This window comes from Sinocyclocheilus rhinocerous, unplaced genomic scaffold (assembly GCF_001515625.1).
Source record: "Sinocyclocheilus rhinocerous isolate Xijiao unplaced genomic scaffold, SAMN03320098_v1.1 scaffold963, whole genome shotgun sequence".
Classification (NCBI taxonomy): Eukaryota; Metazoa; Chordata; class Actinopteri; order Cypriniformes; family Cyprinidae; genus Sinocyclocheilus; species Sinocyclocheilus rhinocerous.
The window spans coordinates 1,310,486-1,328,333 of NW_015638949.1; the positions used below are offsets into that span (position 1 = coordinate 1,310,486).

The 17,848-nt window shown below is 36.8% G+C and overlaps 2 protein-coding genes and 1 long non-coding RNA gene across 3 annotated transcripts; 1 reads left to right on the plus strand and 2 right to left on the minus strand.

The window, feature by feature from the left end:
- Nucleotides 1-2,297: 2,297 nt before the first annotated feature.
- LOC107750274 (green-sensitive opsin-2-like) lies at nt 2,298-5,403 on the minus strand. Its single transcript, XM_016565584.1, has 6 exons — nt 4,929-5,403; nt 4,607-4,775; nt 4,107-4,272; nt 3,765-4,004; nt 3,589-3,654; nt 2,298-2,441 (listed from the first exon to the last, which is right to left on the minus strand). The coding sequence occupies exons 1-6, from the start codon at nt 5,287-5,289 to the stop codon at nt 2,298-2,300; spliced, it is 1,146 nt and encodes a 381-aa protein (XP_016421070.1). The 5' UTR covers nt 5,290-5,403.
- Nucleotides 5,404-6,498: 1,095 nt separating this feature from the next.
- LOC107750264 (uncharacterized) lies at nt 6,499-10,198 on the plus strand. The gene is made up of 3 exons (XR_001641128.1): nt 6,499-6,741; nt 8,078-8,201; nt 10,117-10,198. It is a non-coding gene; the product is annotated as an uncharacterized LOC107750264 (long non-coding RNA).
- On the minus strand, nt 10,121-11,989 carry LOC107750263 (green-sensitive opsin-2-like). Its single transcript, XM_016565575.1, has 5 exons — nt 11,547-11,989; nt 11,271-11,439; nt 10,751-10,925; nt 10,418-10,657; nt 10,121-10,285 (listed from the first exon to the last, which is right to left on the minus strand). Exons 1-5 carry the CDS (start codon nt 11,905-11,907, stop codon nt 10,172-10,174), a joined length of 1,059 nt encoding a protein of 352 aa, XP_016421061.1. The 5' UTR covers nt 11,908-11,989; the 3' UTR covers nt 10,121-10,171.
- Nucleotides 11,990-17,848: the final 5,859 nt, after the last annotated feature.

A 17,848-nucleotide genomic window follows, 5' to 3' on the forward strand; every position in this document is an offset into this window, starting at 1 on the left:
AAAATAATGTGTTTTTTTAACCTTAAACCGCATAAACACATTTCATTACACCAAATACATAAAATAATGTTCTTTTTTAGCAATAAATTACAGAACGTTTAGCAAACACTGAGGAATCAAATAAAAAATAAACAAATAAAAGAGAGCCTCCATAGCATAACCTTAGGTAAACAGCAAAGATAAGCTTTTCAAAATGAAAACAAAAAGAAAAGTAAACCTAAACTTGCTGCCGGTGACAGTGCTTGCATGTTTTTTTCCGCCCACAAGAATACCAACATGTTCACCTTCTCTGTTTTAAGAAGCGGTCTTTTACTTTACTTTAGCATGAAAACCATCCATTATTTCCTCAATATTGGCGTCATTTTTGCTCACGAAACCAGGCTCTACACTCTAAGCGCTGCGCAGTTCAAACGAGTTGCCGTTTGATGTTTTTCATATGCAACAGAAATGGCAGCGCTTATGAGTTGAACAACGCGGTGGTCGCACCAGTGCGACCGCTCACAAAATTTAGTCACACAGGCAGAAAAAATGGTCGCAGTCTGGAGTCCTGCAATTAATAGTAAATAACCAAAACAGGTTATTATTATTATTTTATATGAATAATAAAATAAATATAAGGGAAAACTCGCCCACTCGATTTTGTGATATAGCCTACTTTAATTTTGTAGTCCGAAAAGGTGTATTTTATTAAAGGCACGTCTATGTGGAGATGGCGAGTCAGCGTCGGCATTCGGCAACTTCATCTTTGCACCCGACACTGACTCAGAAAGCACTAGTTTATTAATAAATAATTAAAATGTCTTCTTTTCCCCTGACACGTTCATAATCACTTTGCCGGTGCTTTGAGGCAATTGCTTTATGCGCGAGTTTGAGCGCGGAATAGGCTATAGCCTAATACGCTGCCTATATATTAAAGAATGGTTAATATATTATTATATTAATCAATTTAATATAACGTGCGACCAGTTGACTAGAAAAATCTTTACTCGGGACAGGCATACTTAGCACAAGGAAGCGCTCCATTTTTAAAATAAAATGCTATAATGACATTACGAAAAGTGCGACAGCTGCAAATCACGTCTTTATTGTATGGATGCACCGATACCACTTTTTCCAGTACTCGCCCGATACGATACTTTTATTTTTGGTACTTGCCGATACCGAGTACCGATACCAATATTTTTTTTGCATTTGTAAATTTTTTAAATATTGGGTACAGAAACCAAAAGAGTATGTATAATGTTAGTTGGTTAACTTAATTTATCAAATAAGTAGACATCCTTAACTCCATTCTGCTGTCTGTTGTTCTGTTGTCGGTAAGTATCGGGCCCGATACCTACTTTATTGCATTGCACGAGATATGCATGCGTAAGGAGTCAAATGTTTTTTTTCTTTCTTTTTTTTTATTATCATCTTAAATACAATAGGCTATAGTATATAACTGATTCCAGGAAAAAAATCTGTGGGGGTGCTATGGGGGTGCTTTTGTCTTTCTTGGGGGTGCTGAAGCACCCGTTAGCCCCTCCCTAGCGCCGCCCATGCTCATAACATGAGATGTGCAGTTTACTTTAAAGATAAATTATTGTGCACCTATAGCACTCCTCGCTGTCATTAAAACATAACATAACACAGGAAAAGTAATCAAGCACATCCACTACAAATAGGCTGTCTAAATTCATATAATTTTGGTTTAACTTCTGCTGACTTTATGTAATTTCAGTGCTGTATATGTATATGATGAAATGTATATGATGAAATGAAAACAGTTTAAAATCGTTGTTTACTTAATTACTTTTCTTTCTCCAGGAAAAAAACTCCGTACGCATGGGTCAGAGGTTGCGTGCAGGTGCGCAAATATTCCCGTCAAGTTTGTTTTTTATAAATCCCACCTTTTGCATAGGAAGTGGCGTAAGCCTCTTTCAGGGCAGGTTTTGTGCGTACGCAACGGTTATAAATGAGGCCCCAGAACCCTCAGCAATTGAAGGCACTATGGAAGAAAACATGAGATTTGCAAATGGCATTTTAAAAAAACATTTAAGATTTTTAGGCCAAGCATATTTAAGCAAATTGTCCTCTCTAGGGCTGCATATTGATTGTTTATCTAGGATATTTTACCATGTACAAAATACATACAGAGCGTATAACTTGGACAGGAGTCACAGGACTGCTTGTAAATGTACTGCACACTTTTCTCACCATGAGGGAGAAACCAATTACTGTAGTTTAAACCCATAATTCCTTTAGCCAGAGCAGCCAGGTCAGTGTACCACAGTTGGGTGAAGACCTTGCAAATTGGCTTAAGCAGATCTTTGTCTTATCTTTATCTTGTTGAGTCGTGCCCACTGAGAAGTCAATGCCATTCCTACTACCAGAGCCTGATCTCGTAATCCTTTTAGAGTCAGTTGTGTCAATGCTCGATGAGTGACACTTAGACGACATGACTGCAATGTGCAATGAGGACACCAAGGTGCAATGAGGACAGGTTATGGAGAGATAGAAACAGACAGTGAAAGCAAAATATGCATTAACATTATCAACATAAATATACAGCAATAAATGGAAATTTTTACTGTAAAGCGAAATTAGGTACGGGGATAGTACATATGTAGACAAATCCCTGTTTTTCGGTTGTTGACAGTTGAGGATTTATTATCTCCAAGAGGATTCTTGCTGCATTCAGATAAATAAGATAAATAAGATAAAGATAAATAAGATTAAAATGCTACAATAAAGCAGAGTTTTTAGAAGTAAATGACTTCATAAAATGCTTACAAAAGACACTTAGTGAGTCAGATGTTAGAAATAAGCATTTAATCCAGTGCATACTGTTTGTTGAGCACATCAAAAGGTCGAAGAGGTAGCAATGACCAAATGAAAATGATAGCGAGAACACTGTGTACTTTAAGAGTGAATTTTGTCTTAATGTTGGAGGCCAATTGTCATTTTAACAAAGGCAGCAGTTGACCGAAGAGATTAAAGGTATTGTAATCATTATGCCTTCTTCATTTCAAAACAGTCCTGCTGTTAGGGCAGCATTTATATACTGCAAATGTAACCTTAATGACATGGTAGTTTGCTGCCCTGTCAAGCTGCTTGAAGCAACACGTGCTGTTATGCTCTCATGAACGTCATAGCCTTGCCACTGAACATCCTTTCTGAGAATCAGGATTAGTGGCTTACTGCCATGATTACTGATATCATTTTCTGGAGAAAAAGTATAGGAGAACAGACATCACTGAAAATATAAGACAATTATTATTTAAAAATTATCTATGTAGACCAGAAAGAAAATGAGACGTCAAATATAAAAAAGTGAATTAGAAATGTCCATTACAGGAAATTTAAGTTTGTTTAATATTGAAAATTCTAGTATCATTAACCCACTTGAAGGCTTGCTGTATATTTTTCCTAGTTTGAATGCTTGAAAAATCTTTCAAACTGCCTGATTGTAACCATGGATTTTCCATTTTCTCCAATGACCGTGAATTTAACGGTAAAAAACTGTAAAAATGCTACAGTAAAAACCTGTTAAATGGTTAACGGTAAATTCCCCTACTATATACGGTGAAAAACTGTATTGGACATTACATGTGAAAAAGACTCGCCAAGAGGGTTCTTTCCACAGAAAAGTGTGGTCAGCATGCAGTTCCGGAACTGTAAAGAACAATGTTTCATTTTTTTATAGAGACAATAGTGAGAGAAGATAAAGTAGAAATGGAAAGGGATGTCTGGGATATGTAGGACAAATCGGATAAATGTTTAACCTGTTTGTTTAGCAGCACATAGATGATAGGGTTATATAAGGCTGAGCTCTTTGAGAAAAAGGCAGGAACAGCCATGAACTGGGCACTGAAAGCTGCTCCCTTATTAAAGAAGATCCAGGCAGCAACAGTGGCATAAGGAGTCCAAGCCACTAGGAAACCCAAAACCATCAGGATGACCATTTTTGTCACTTCCCTCTCAGCCTTCTGGGTAGATGCTGAGTCCTGCTGTTGAGCTGCAGCCTAAGAGGGTAAAATCACCAAGGATGATTATAAGGATGTCATTTTAACATAGTATTCTAATAATTGGGAATTTACAGGGATGTTTAAATTGACATTTCATACCGCCTTGACTGTGCAAACAAGCCGTCCGTAGGTGAAGAATATTACAGTGACCGGCAATATAAAATGGCAGACGAACATGTAGATGACATATGATTCATTGTTGTATTCAGGATTCAGGGTGTAGTAGTCTGGTCCACATGAGCACTGTATTCCCTCAGGAATATATCTGTTAATGAAATGCACCTGATGTTAGAAAATTTCAGTCAGAGTAATCATAAAATTTGCTTTCTGTTGCAATTAGGCATGTAAAAACGTCTCAGGTTACTTGTGTAACCATGGTTCCCTGAGGGGACTACTTTTAGTACAAATAATTAAAATAAAAATAATTAAAATAAAAATTAGCATAAAAGTTCAGTGTGCTCATAAAACTGTAAAAAGCCTTATTGTGCTGCTTTAAATTGAATGTATTAATAAATCTCACCAAAAAAAAAAAAAAAACCTCACATTCCACTGAAATGTTTGGACAGCTAATTGATTGCATAATGTCTTGTTAGACCAACCTGGACCAGCCAACCAAAGGGGGAGCTGCACATGCCATGGCCATTACCCATGTAAAAGCAATTCCTGCAGAAGCATGGCTGGAAGAGAATTTGAAACTACCCATTGGTTTGCAGACCACAATGTATCTTTCGATGGCCAGCACCACAAGTGACCAAAGGGCAACTTCACCTGTGTAGCAAATAAACCACAAAATCCATTAACACCCTTCAAGGTAAGTTTTCCCAAATTGCAGTCCACTGTACTTTGACATTCACCTCAAGAATTCCTCACAGCAGTCAAAATAAAATAAAAAATAAAAAAAAACATCACAATTTTCCTCACCTCCAAGTGTGGCCATGAAGCCCTCAATCGCGCAGCCAGTTGGTCCCAGAGCAAAGTAGCCATTAATAGCTGTGTAGAAAGTGACCGTGAATCCAAAACAAGCCATGATGGAACCAGCCACAGCCAGGTTAACCAAAATGAAGTTGAGAGGTTGTCTGAGCTTTTTGTGTTGAGCTGTAACCACCAATGTAAGGCCATTGATGGGTAAACCAAAACAGATGAGGAAGAACATGTAGACAGCAAGCACTTTAAACTGCCATGGTTCAGCTAGATAATACTGCGGATACTCGAAAGGACTCCTCACTAGACCTGTCCTGTTGGACAAGGGGACGTAGAAGTTGTTTCCCTCAGTGCCGTTCATCTTTGCCCACTAGCGATCCAGAGGGATAAAGGGTGTAATCTGCTGTTGTGGTACTGCTGCTGCGAGTGGCTGCTCTTCACCTGCTTTCTATTTGCAAAGATGCATCAGGAGTGTTTATATATCCCTCTGAGGTTCCTTATAAGGGATAAATCCAGGAGCGTAAGATAGGGAGGGTGTTATAATGTGGGATTTGAATGATAAGAGCAGACATAATCACTTTTGGGCTAATCACCCGGTAAAGCTTTGGATCTTTGGAAGTTCTTTTGACTTTTTAGGATCATAAAATTAGTCCACAATATTGGTTGTCAGTACAAAGTGAGTATAAACAAAGCTGTATTGATTTCAAGGATAAAATGTAACTGAAATGTGATCATTGTCTGACCTAGTCCATTAATGATCATATTAAAATAACACAAAAATGTCATTTGCAATAAAAACTAGCATATACAATTGTTTATGTGATTTAAATTTCTTTAAAAGGGAATACTTCACGATGGCGAATAACGAATTTATTGTCGGTCTGCTCTTCACACAAGTTATAATATGATTTCAGAAGATTTAGAATATAATACACGATATATATAATTTTTTTTTTTTATTAGCCTATATTTGTATTTTTTTTTTTTATTGTTTTATAGTTTCTGTCTTTGTTAGATAGTATAGTGGATAATGAACAGAGCAGGAAACGAAGTAGTAGGGAGAAACACAGAAAGAGAAAGTGCACCACGAGGCTTTGCACTCTGATCACTCCGCACTCGGAAACACAATTGCGCTGCGTGACGGAGCGATGAACATGAGGCTATCGGGCACTCCTTATAATATGTCTACACTTCATGGATAATGGAAACTAGCACCGTGAACTATACCGGCTTTGAAAGACATAAGGGTAAGTAAAATAATGACAGAATTTGATACAATCTCTATAAAATGATTTATAAAACTCTTTATCCAATAAACGTAAATCGATGTAAAAGTCATGGAAATTGTTGAAATTATATGGCAAATATGGTATTATAAGATGTTTTTTTTAGGTAATACCATACAATAAAAGGGAATAACGATGGCGAATAACGAATTTATTGTCGGTCTGCTCTTCACACAAGTTATAATATGATTTCAGAAGATTTAGAATATAATACACGATATATATAATTTTTTATTTTTATTAGCCTATATTTGTATTTTTTTTTTAATTGTTTTATAGTTTCTGTCTTTGTTAGATAGTATAGTGGATAATGAACAGAGCAGGAAACGAAGTAGTAGGGAGAAACACAGAAAGAGAAAGTGCACCACGAGGCTTTGCACTCTGATCACTCCGAACTCGGAAACACAATTGCGCTGCGTGACGGAGCGATGAACATGAGGCTATCGGGCACTCCTTATAATATGTCTACACTTCATGGATAATGGAAACTAGCACCGTGAACTATACCGGCTTTGAAAGACATAAGGGTAAGTAAAATAATGACAGAATTTGATACAATCTCTATAAAATGATTTATAAAACTCTTTATCCAATAAACGTAAATCGATGTAAAAGTCATGGAAATTGTTGAAATTATATGGCAAATATGGTATTATAAGATGTTTTTTTTAGGTAATACCATACAATAGTGAGCTGGAGGCTGCAATATTGTCCCTATGTCGTTCATGAAAAGAAGTGTTGGCCCATTGTTTGCAAAATTACGTTAAATAAATTCATACAGTTAATGAATTAGACTTTGATTCACTTTTGTAAACAATCGAACATGCTCCTATAAATGCAATATTGGTTCTATGTCAGCGCAGCTGTTTTATCCAGGGTGTAACGCATTTTATTATTGATCTTACTCTTTATTCTGAGTGTTTTGCACATTTAAAAATAATAGTAAAGTTTTCAAAATTATAAAATAACACAACTGGAAGTATAGGAATTATATGTAGGCCTGTTTACCAAAAATATTGCGAAATAACACTCTTATAGGCTACCCTACTTCTTTGTCATCTCTGCACACTGAACATTTTCCCAACCAACTCTTTTTAAGTTATCATTGTGGAACACGTTATAATTGTTTATTTTCATTTTATGAGAGAGAGTGCAAAACTGAAATAGCAGAGGGCAGTGTATGGTCTGAGTTAGGTTAGGAATAATGAACGTCATTTTGGGGATATGCTGTATATCTAACGTTATGTGGTGTTAATTGGAGTCTGTGCAGGTTACTTGGAAGTCTAATTTCATTAGAATACCTCTTCAGAATTATAAAGCCCCCTTTAGTACCCCCTTAAAAAAAACTATTCTGGATCTGCACTGGCTGTGGCACATTGGTGCATATACTTAAGATGTTCACTGAACAGTCCTTTTTACGAACAAATCTTTCAGACCTGTTTTGTGAACCTGATCAACCGATGCACTGAAATGATCTAAAAGTGAAAATGTCAAAATGCAAACTATCTATAAAAATAGCAAAACATATAGGCCTATATAGGCCTATATATTTTCTTTATTTGTATTTTTATTTTGGGATGAATAGGAGCTGGACATACAACATGTAGCCTGCGCTATAGCCTACAATTTAGAGATTTTATAGAGCTCAAAACAGTGAAAATAGGATCAAAACAATAAAACCACATGAACATAATCAACCACACAAATTCAGAAAAATCTGAGTCAAACGCACAGTTCGGAGTGAGAATATGGAGCAACATATGTCCGACCCAAAGTCCAAACGAAATTAGCCGTGAGATAAACAGTGTAATCCGTTGTAATGTGAGAGCATCCTTGTCAACCCTTGTCTCCCATTCCACAAAGCCAAGACGAGCAGGACCCCAAACGGCAAAAGGGTACACAGGACGACGTCGACAACCACCACGAAATCCACCCGTCAAAGATCCAGCCGCTCCGTCCAAAGCAACTGCGCTGCAAACATCGGCAGGTAGGCAGGCGTCAGATGACCGCAGTGAAGATAGTTTGCGGTTCGATATTCAGATTTGGTTTGGCCCAGAAGTGCGCTGTTGTAGACATGCAAATCATATCACGTCACTCTTCATGATTTGGGAATTCATGTGAAGCGGTCCTACAGTCCGAAATCTGTTTTTTTTTTCATAGTGAAAGTAATTTTTAAATGCGTATCTATAACTCCAAAAGTTGGACACTTAGAACACTGAAACCAGTGTCCTCTTGACCTGATAGATTTGTGAATTTTTTCACAGCAAAGCTCTTGTCCGTCAACCCTTTAGTAAGTCCGCTAGTCAGGAATGTGAAAAATAGGCGTGCTTCATGTTTAACGTCAAGTGATGTTTTATTAACAAGTTTCGGGAGGAGCGCGCACAGATATAATAAACCCGCAGACCGCTGAAATACAAAATCACTTTTTTTTAGATTGAGCCTGATTTGTGAAAACTTTCACAATCATATTTTATCGCGTTTCAGTGTTTCTCATTGCTTTTCCCGCTTCTTTTGTGTAATAATGTCATATGGTGCTGTTCCAATGAATAGCTGTCCAATCCATTAGGTAGCCTTAAATGAGCTTATGTGTTTAAACTGTTGAGCTGTAGTTTGTCATCCAAGCTAAATGACTAACATCCAAACTAAAGCCTTTAAAGTTTTAGCCTAGGACCTGTTCCTAAGTCAAACAGCAAATTGTTCAAAATTGTTAAACGTGACCATGATCATGGACCATGATCTTGTGAAGTTGCTGCATGAGAGATTGTCAAAATTACATCCTCAAGAACATTGCGATGGGTAAACTTATTTACTTAATTACTACCCTTCTTGGATTCCACAAGGTAATTTGACTGACAGTAACATTATTGGACCATTTGCCAAGGTGCTGTTGACCTGTCACCTGTGTTTGCTCTGTCTTGTAGAGAACATTCCTGGAGTTGCATCTGTTCTGTTCTCTCTGCTTCTGTGTCTGGCCAGTAGTGCTTTGTCTGAGCATCATAAAGATCACATTAAGACATTTAGGAGGAGTCAGAATGATAAGAAATGCTGATGTTCAGTCTGGTCAGCTCTTATTAAAATAAATCACACTGCTCCAAACTTGAATGTTCTGATTCAATACAAGTCAAGTTTAACCAACAGCATTGTGGCATAAAGTTGATTACCACACAAATAATTTCATGTTCAGTCCTTATAAACAGTATATTCTGAAATGATGACATTAGATATTGCAGCAACCAAACCCTGTTCTAACTTTATGATAGCAAAATGTACATATAAGGGGCTATTATTGTTACATACTTGGTCTGCCATTCAAAACACAATACACTTGAGGAACTTATGTGAGGAAATTTGTATATATTCTACACTCAAAGTTTGTAAACTCTATCAAAATTAAAGATAAAAAAACTTAATTAGACAATGAATGTTTTTTTGGGGCATTAGCCTTAAATGGAATATGTAAATCTCATTGTCCACAATATTGCAGAAAGCAGTTTTCCTTGTTGCAATGTCCAGCCTTACTGAGAGAGATGTGTTACAGATGAATTTGTTTGCATTCTAATACTACATGGATTGATTTAAAAATAGAGTGTGCTCAATCTGCTAATGGTAAACTAATTTCAATAATTTGACTAATTTCATAATGAAAACAAAGACATTTTTAATGCCAATATTTATTTCTATCCATTTGTTTATTATGTACAAAATATATACACATTTTAGGCCAAAGATACTAGCCTCCCATTTCATAAAAAAGTTCACTGATAACCCATTGCAGCCAAAAAGCCTTTTACTTATTTAACAAATATTTGTGAGTTCACCAGTTTAATGGTAATAGTGAACACAGCCATATGAGATGCATCAACTAATTCAACTCTGTTTTTACTTCTTTTCTTTCTTTTAAGATGCCGAAATTGGTCAATGGCTAAAAGAACATAATCGTGAAAGAAGTTCAAAAGTCTATGCTGGAGATACAGAGGACACCTCCGTCTTGCTGGTGGACACAGTTGATGACTCCTCAACGCCAAGAGGGTTCTTTCTACAGAAAAGTGTGGTCAGCATGCAGCTCCGGAACTGTAAAGAACAATGTTTCACTTAGTACATTTTTGAGGACTTACCACTTTTTTTTTTATAATTGAGAGAGTAGAGGAAATGGGATGTGCAGGATATGACTTTACATTCCGGCAATTCTGATATATGATTTACCTGTTTGTTTAGCAGCACATAAATGATAGGGTTAAATATGGATGAGCTCTTTGAGAAAAAGGCAGGAACAGCCATGAACTGAGCACTGAAAGCAGCTCCCCTATTAAAGAAGATCCAGGCAGCAACAGTGGCATAAGGAGTCCAAGCCACTAGGAAACCCAAAACCATCAGGATGACCATTTTTGTCACTTCCCTCTCAGCCTTCTGGGTAGATGCTGAGTCCTGCTGTTGAGCTGCAGCCTAAGAGGGTAAAATCACCAAGGATAATGTCATTTTAACATAGTATTCCAATAACTGGTGATTTACAGGGATGTTTAAATTGACATTTCATACCGCCTTGACTGTGCAAACAAGCCGTCCATAGGTGAAGAAGATTATGGTGACCGGAAATATGAAATGGCAGACGAACATGTAGATGACATATGATTCGTTGTTGTATTCAGGATTCAGGGTGTAGTAGTCTGGTCCACATGAGCACTGAATTCCCTCAGGAATTAAAGAAATGCACCTGATGTTAGGAAATTTAAAACAACTGCAATTAAACAACTGCATTTAGTAAATTGTGTACTTTTGCACAATTTTAATTATTTTCATTTAAATTCTAGCAAAATTACTAAGAATGAGAAAGCAATAAACGGTACAAAAGTTCTGTGTGTTCACCTGTGAAAAGTTTCCTTTTACTGCCATAAACTGAAAGTAAGTTAACATTTATAAATATTGACCAAATTAAAAGAAAAGAAAAAGAAAATGCCTCAGATTTCATTGAATTGTTTGTTATAGTAACTACAATCTACACTCATCTATACTACAATGGAAGGCAAATTAATGAGATAGTATATCTTATTAGACCGACCTGGACCAGCCAACCAAAGGTGGAGCCGCATATGACAAGGCCATTATCCATGTAAATGCAATTCCTGCCAAAGCGTGGTTGGTAGAGAATTTGAAACTACCCATTGGCTTGCAGACCACAATGTATCTCTCAATGGCCAGCACCACAAGTGACCAAAGGGCAATTTGCCCTGTGAAGCAAATAAAATAGTGAGATCAGCTGCACCCAAATTACAGTACATCTCACTATACGTGATTAAAGCTGTCAGAAAACATACAGTGTAATAATTTTCCTCACCTCCAAGTGTGGCCATGAAGCCCTCAATCGTGCAGCCAGTTGGTCCCAGAGCAAAGTAGCCATTAATTGCTGTGTAGAAAGTGACCGTGAATCCAAAACAAACCATGATGGCACCAGCCACAGCCAGGTTAACCAAAATGAAGTTGAGAGGTTGTCTGAGCTTTTTGTGTTGAGCTGTAACCATCAATGTAAGGCCATTGATGGGTGCACCCAAACAGATGAGGAAGAACATGTAGACAGCAAGCACTTTAAACTGCCATGGTTCAGCTAGATAATACTGCGGATACTTGAAAGGACTCCTCACTAGACCTGTCCTGTTGGACAAGGGGATGTAGAAGTTGTTTCCCTCAGTGCCGTTCATCTTTGCCCACTAGCGATCCAGACCAAGGGAGAGGATGCAATCTACTGCAGTGTACCTGCTCTTTATTTGCAAAGGTTGTGTTATATATCTCTCTGAGGTTCCTTATAAGGGATAAATCCAGGAGCATAAGGTGGGGAGGATGTTGCAATGTGGGATTTAAATGATAAGAGCAGTCATAATCAGTGTTGAGTTAATTACGTGAAGCTTTGGATCTTGACACTCTTTTGACATTTGAGATTTTTATATTAAGAAACTCACTTGTCAGTTCAGAGTGAGTATACACAGCACTGTATTTCATGAAAACAATGAGATTGTTGTCTGATGTACTTACACTGCTAAATACTCGTTTCTGTTTTTAATGACAAGAACACTTAAGGGGGATTCCCTGTTAGATTTAGACGTGTAAACTGTTGTCCCATAATTCTGGTCTAATAGTTGTTAAACACACTTGTTCTGTAGCATTTTGTATTACAAAGTTGATGGAAGATTATTAGAAAATGTATTAGATTAATTACAATTAGAAATCACTCCAATGAGATGTATAGTTAGTTGCCATCAGGGTGCAAAAAGCCTGGTGATGGTCAAATTGCTTCAGATGACATATTTTTTGTATTTTTTCTCAAAATGTTGGAAGATGATTATATGAGAATTATATGAGAATAACTCAAAATCAAGAGCACAAATATTTCCAATTAAGAAAAATGTTAAGGATGATTTAGAATTATTAGATGGGTAAATAGTTTTTTCAAATAAGATGATGGGGTTTACAAATAATAGTGAATGTAGTACTATATTTATGTATGTATGTATTTATTCATCCATTTTATTTTATTTTATATATATATATTTTTTTTTAATATATTTATTCAATTACAATTTTCCCTGAATGCACATAACTTCAAGGTATAGCTTATCATAAACACTGCAATTTTGTAGTCATTCTTATTACTTTATATAAAATCTGTATATAAAACAATTTTTTAAAAATTGCAAGTACCACATTCAAGTGGCATGCTAGAATTAAGTGACATGATTAAAGATTTAATTTAGTCTTGTGATCTCAATTTGGAGCTTTTTGTTTGTGCGTCTTAACTTTACTATTAGCCATCAATTAGACCCACTAAAAACAACATTTGTGTGCATATATTTATTATTCTACTTTTCAATATTAATAACATTTAGGAAAATATATACAGAAAAGCTGGCAATGCAGCTAAATATAAAGATATTAATAGAATCAGGCATGATGTCTGACTCGAAAAGGTCATTATGTGTCTTATCATGTTTCTCATTGAACCATTGGGTGGGTTTAAGCAGTTCTGGTCATGACCTTTGCATGTGATGATGTCAAGAAAAGAGGCTTATGTTTAGATTTAGTGGTGAGCTACCTTGTTTTGAAGCATACAGAAGAGACAAGAGATAACCATGTGTTGAGCATTGCTAATCTAATTACTAATCTACCCATGCTCTATTTATTTAAAGAGTATAGAACCCCGATATGATCAGTGTTGGGCAGTAGTTACTGTATTTACTATAATAATTACATTTTGCAGTAACTAGTAGTGCAACTACTAATAAGATTGCATCCATAGTTACTTAGTTACTTTTGATGCTTCAACCCCTACTGATTTGAAATCCAACAATCCAATAATTCCTAGATTTATTTTCATAATTTCCACGACTCGCACAGGCACATGAAGTCACCAGTGCATCAGGAATGCTTGGAATATGGAAAAGCTTACATTCAGGGGATGTAAATATTGCCATTACACTGATTTTGTCATGAGAAAAGCTGATCTGAACACAAATGTGTAAGTTGTGGCACTACATGGCTTGCCCACCCACATACCTCTGATCCCAATATAGATTATAAAAATCTTATGAATTTATGTGATTTCTTTTGATAAAATACTTCATGAAATATAATCATATATGGGTAACAGAGAAATAATAGCGACAATTAGCTTCAAGCTACACATGACAATTAATACAACACTTTTACTTAAAAGTCACTATCAATCACCATTGAGTGTTTTAAAAAACTTCTGACTGTGATCCAATGTAGATTTTGGTCAAATGATGGGGCACAAATATATTGTTAGTAACATTTTCGAAGAATTCACAAAAAAGATACACAACTTCTGTGGGGCGTGAAGGAAAAGTAATGTAAAGTAATGTAATGATATTTACTTTTGAAAGGAGTAACTAGTAACAAGTAATTTTTGGAGTAACGAGCCCAACACTGGATGTGATGTATACCTAGTCTGCATTAACAAAAAAGGATCAGGTCAGGTCTTAAAAAGTCTTCTTTAAAATAACATTTTCCAAAGCAGGGAAAGAAGAGGTATATGGCCCGTAATTATGGAGTTTACAGAGATTGATCCATGTGAACTTATGCTTGTTGAAGACAGTGGACTGAAAAGCATTAAAAGAATAAAAAAAACACAGTTGGCATAGTTCTACACAAGAAATACTGAGCACACCTCTGTTTTGGTCGTTGATACTAAGGACTCCTCATCAAGAAGCCAAAAACCATCAAGATGAAGAATTTTAAATGACTATTTGAGCCTCTCTCTTCCACTGATTCAAAGTGTCTAATTAGCATGAGCGACTTACCTGGACCAGCCCAAAAATGGGGGCACTGAAAAGCTACAGGTCATGAAGTGCGTGAAAACGATGGCTGCTATTGCATGGTTTGAAGAGAATGTGAAGCTCCCCAATGTACCTCTCAATGGCAAGCACAACCAGAAACCAAAGAGAAACCTGCACTGTAGACAAAAATAAAAAGGAATCACAATGTGGAATCCTAAACAACAAAACATTAAACTAGGCTGAAATCTTCTTACCACCAAGTGTAGCCAAGAAGCCTTCAATGGCACAGCCTGTGTGACCCAGAGCCTTGGGGAGCAGTAGAATGTAACCATGAATCCAAAAAGAAAGCCAGGTTTACCAAAATGAGATTGAGAGGTGCAAATCAGCAAAAACATATAAAAAGCAAGTGCCTTATATTGCCATGAATCTGCTAGGTATACTGCATATATTAATAAAGGACTCCTTCACTAGCCCTGTTCTGTTGGATGTAGGAATGTAAAAGTTGTTTCCGTCAGTGTTGTTCATCCTGTTGTGGAGGAGCTATGAGCAGCAGTGTAGCAAATTTGCCAACAGGACACTTGCAAAATGCCCAGATGCCTGTTTTTATACCTTCCCAAAAGGTCCCAAAATTTGAGAAGATTTCATTCATGCTGGAGGAACAAAAGACACGTTTTACTGGTGGACATGCTTGAGGACTCCAATGCACGAGGAGCAGAAAGAAACTGAATCCACAAATGACCACAATTGTGCTGAGAAGAACAAAATGTAGTTGAGTGGCTGCCGAAGTTATAACCAGCAATGTGAACCTCTTGATAGGTAAATCAAAAATGACCAGTAGAAATAGAAACTCAAAGCACTGAATTTTCATGGTTCTGCTAAATAGTACTGGGTGTACTCAAAAGGACCCCTGACAAGCCCTGTCTTGGACATGGGGATGTAAAAGCTTTTATCCCCTGTGCAATTCATCCTCAATCAGAAAAGTTCAAATTTGAACCAGAAGCGTCAAGCATGACAAGTGAATAAATTTCAAAACACTGTTTTTGCATTGAAGTGTGGACTGGGGAAACTGGAGTACTAGTCATGTAACAGTCATGTGATCCTTTCAACCCAAAACAATGAGCTGGCAGCCCACATTGTACGTGCAACACCATATTACTTCTCAGCCTGTTGGATTGATTGCAAACATCATCATCAATGTGAATTTTGTTAGCCATATTCCCTTTATGTGATGTTATTTACATGACGGACATAGAAGATGCTTCAGCAAAACAAACTTTGTTGCAATACTTTGAACACTTTGAATATTAAGGTTGTATCTAATTAACCACATTCATTGGAGAACAGTTATATTCTTCAGGATTGTTTGATTAAAGTTTAATCAGGCTAAAATTAATAGCCTTTGGAAGTCCAGCTGAAGGCCACCAGACTATTTGCAATATAGAAGCGTCAAGCATGACAAGTGGATAAATTTCAAAACACTGTTTTTGCATTGAAGTGTGGACTGGGGAAACTGGAGTACTAGTCATGTAACAGTCATGTGATCCTTTCAACCCAGAACAATGAGCTGGCAGCCCACATTGTACGTGCAACACCATATTACTTCTCAGCCTGTTGGATTGATTGCAAACATCAACATCAATGTGAATTTTGTTAGCCATATTCCCTTTATGTGATGTTATTTACATGACGGACATAGAAGATGCTTCAGCAAAACAAACTTTGTTGCAACACTTTGAACACTTTGAATATTAAGGTTGTATCTAATTAACCACATTCATTGGAGAACAGTTATATTCTTCAGGATTGTTTGATTAAAGTTTAATCAGGCTAAAATTAATAGCCTTTGGAAGTCCAGCTGAAGGCCACCAGACTATTTGCAATATCTGGAGTGTTTGCTTTTGCATTGTGGAGGTTAACTGACTGATTTTGTTGAAAATAATAAAACAATATTGGCAAAGTTATATTGTTGGCATTTCTGAGGTAAATGTTATGTTTCGACTGTTATGACTATTCACAAGCTATTTTATTGACAATTTTCGAACCAATGATTGATCGATTACATGAGAGTTTTTCAACATGTCTTCTGATATTCTGATATCCAAGCATTTATACCATCAATAAAACATCTTGTGAATAGTCATGTAATGTTATTTACCTCAGAAAAGACAACAATAAGGAGCGTTGGAGCCCACATTAACCTACAACATTTGGGGGGCTGTACAAATGTTTTTGCATATGGTCCCGGGGCTGACTTGCTACACCACTGGTCTGAATGCTCAAAAGTCGGCAGTTATTTGGTGTGCTATTTCTGATATCTAGGAGTTCGTACAAGCTGATTGGAAAAAATTTTACTAAAAAAAAGACAAACAAACAAGAATAGTAAAAGTACCAAAGAGCTACAAACCGAGGCAGCCATCCGTGGCGCCATCTCGTTTAGCCTACTTTGCTTTATTTCATTTGTTGGTTTATGAGTGTGTTTTACTAATTAGGCACCCATTAAAACAGTGGGTTTGATGCATTCAGGGGATGTTTGAATGTTTGTTTAGCCTGCAAGCTGCAGAGGCTAACAAATGCTGGAAATCATGTAATGGGTTTAGTGTCTTGTAAGTGCTACATAAAGGCTACGTCCACATTAAATTTGAAAATGCACCTTTTTCTCTACATTTTAGCCTTCCGCCCATACTGAACATTTTTGTCCAGAGAAAATTTATATTTTTGAAATCACTCTCCCATGTGGATAAATTTAAAAACACAGTTTCGCATTGTAGTGTGAATTGTGACAAAAAGTTCATGTTCAGTTAATCATGTGTTCCATTCAACTCAAAATGTTGAGCTAGCTTTAAACTGGGGCCCGTACCATAATGGTAGCTGAACAAACTCAGGGTTATGGAATTAGTTTTGAACCAAACCAATCCAATCAGGGTTTGTTGGTACCATGACGCATCGACATGATCTGAGCCTGTCAGACGCTGAAATATTTTCAAACCTGTTTGATATTATCGCCACGTGATCTTGTAGTGTGTGCGATGCAACCACAGGGGGAACTAATCCAGCCAATCAAGAGTGCAGATTGTATAAACAGAAAAATCTTGTAATCACTTGCGTGAAGTTCTTGCATGAAATTATGTTTCAAGAACATTTTTTTCGCTGTTGGTCAGGACTGCCTCTTGACCAAATGTCTTTTGTGCATAGATGATAAGAAACTTTGTTGTGTAGTGTGAGCACCAGAGCAAATCAGGTAGTCTTACATTCCTGTAGTTTGAGTTGCCCTTAGTTACTAATGCAATGAACACCACTAAAATCCAAGCCACTTTCATGGTCCCTAAATTCCAGGGTTGGCACAAGCTAT

Coding starts and splice junctions, on each gene's coding strand:
- LOC107750274 (XM_016565584.1), bottom strand. CDS start 5,289: ATGAACGGCACTGAGGGAAACAACTTCTACGTCCCCTTGTCCAACAGG. Junction 4,273..4,606: donor CCTTTGGTTGGCTGGTCCAG/GTTGGTCTAACA, acceptor TTTCATTAACAG/ATATATTCCTGAGGGAATAC. Junction 3,655..3,764: donor ATGTGCTGCTAAACAAACAG/GTTAAACATTTA, acceptor TGTTCTTTACAG/TTCCGGAACTGCATGCTGAC.
- LOC107750263 (XM_016565575.1), bottom strand. CDS start 11,907: ATGAACGGCACTGAGGGAAACAACTTCTACATCCCCTTGTCCAACAGG. Junction 11,440..11,546: donor CTTCATGGCCACACTTGGAG/GTGAGGAAAATT, acceptor TTTGCTTCACAG/GGCAAATTGCCCTTTGGTCA. Junction 10,658..10,750: donor TTGTTTGCACAGTCAAGGCG/GTATGAAATGTC, acceptor TTACCCTCTTAG/GCTGCAGCTCAACAGCAGGA.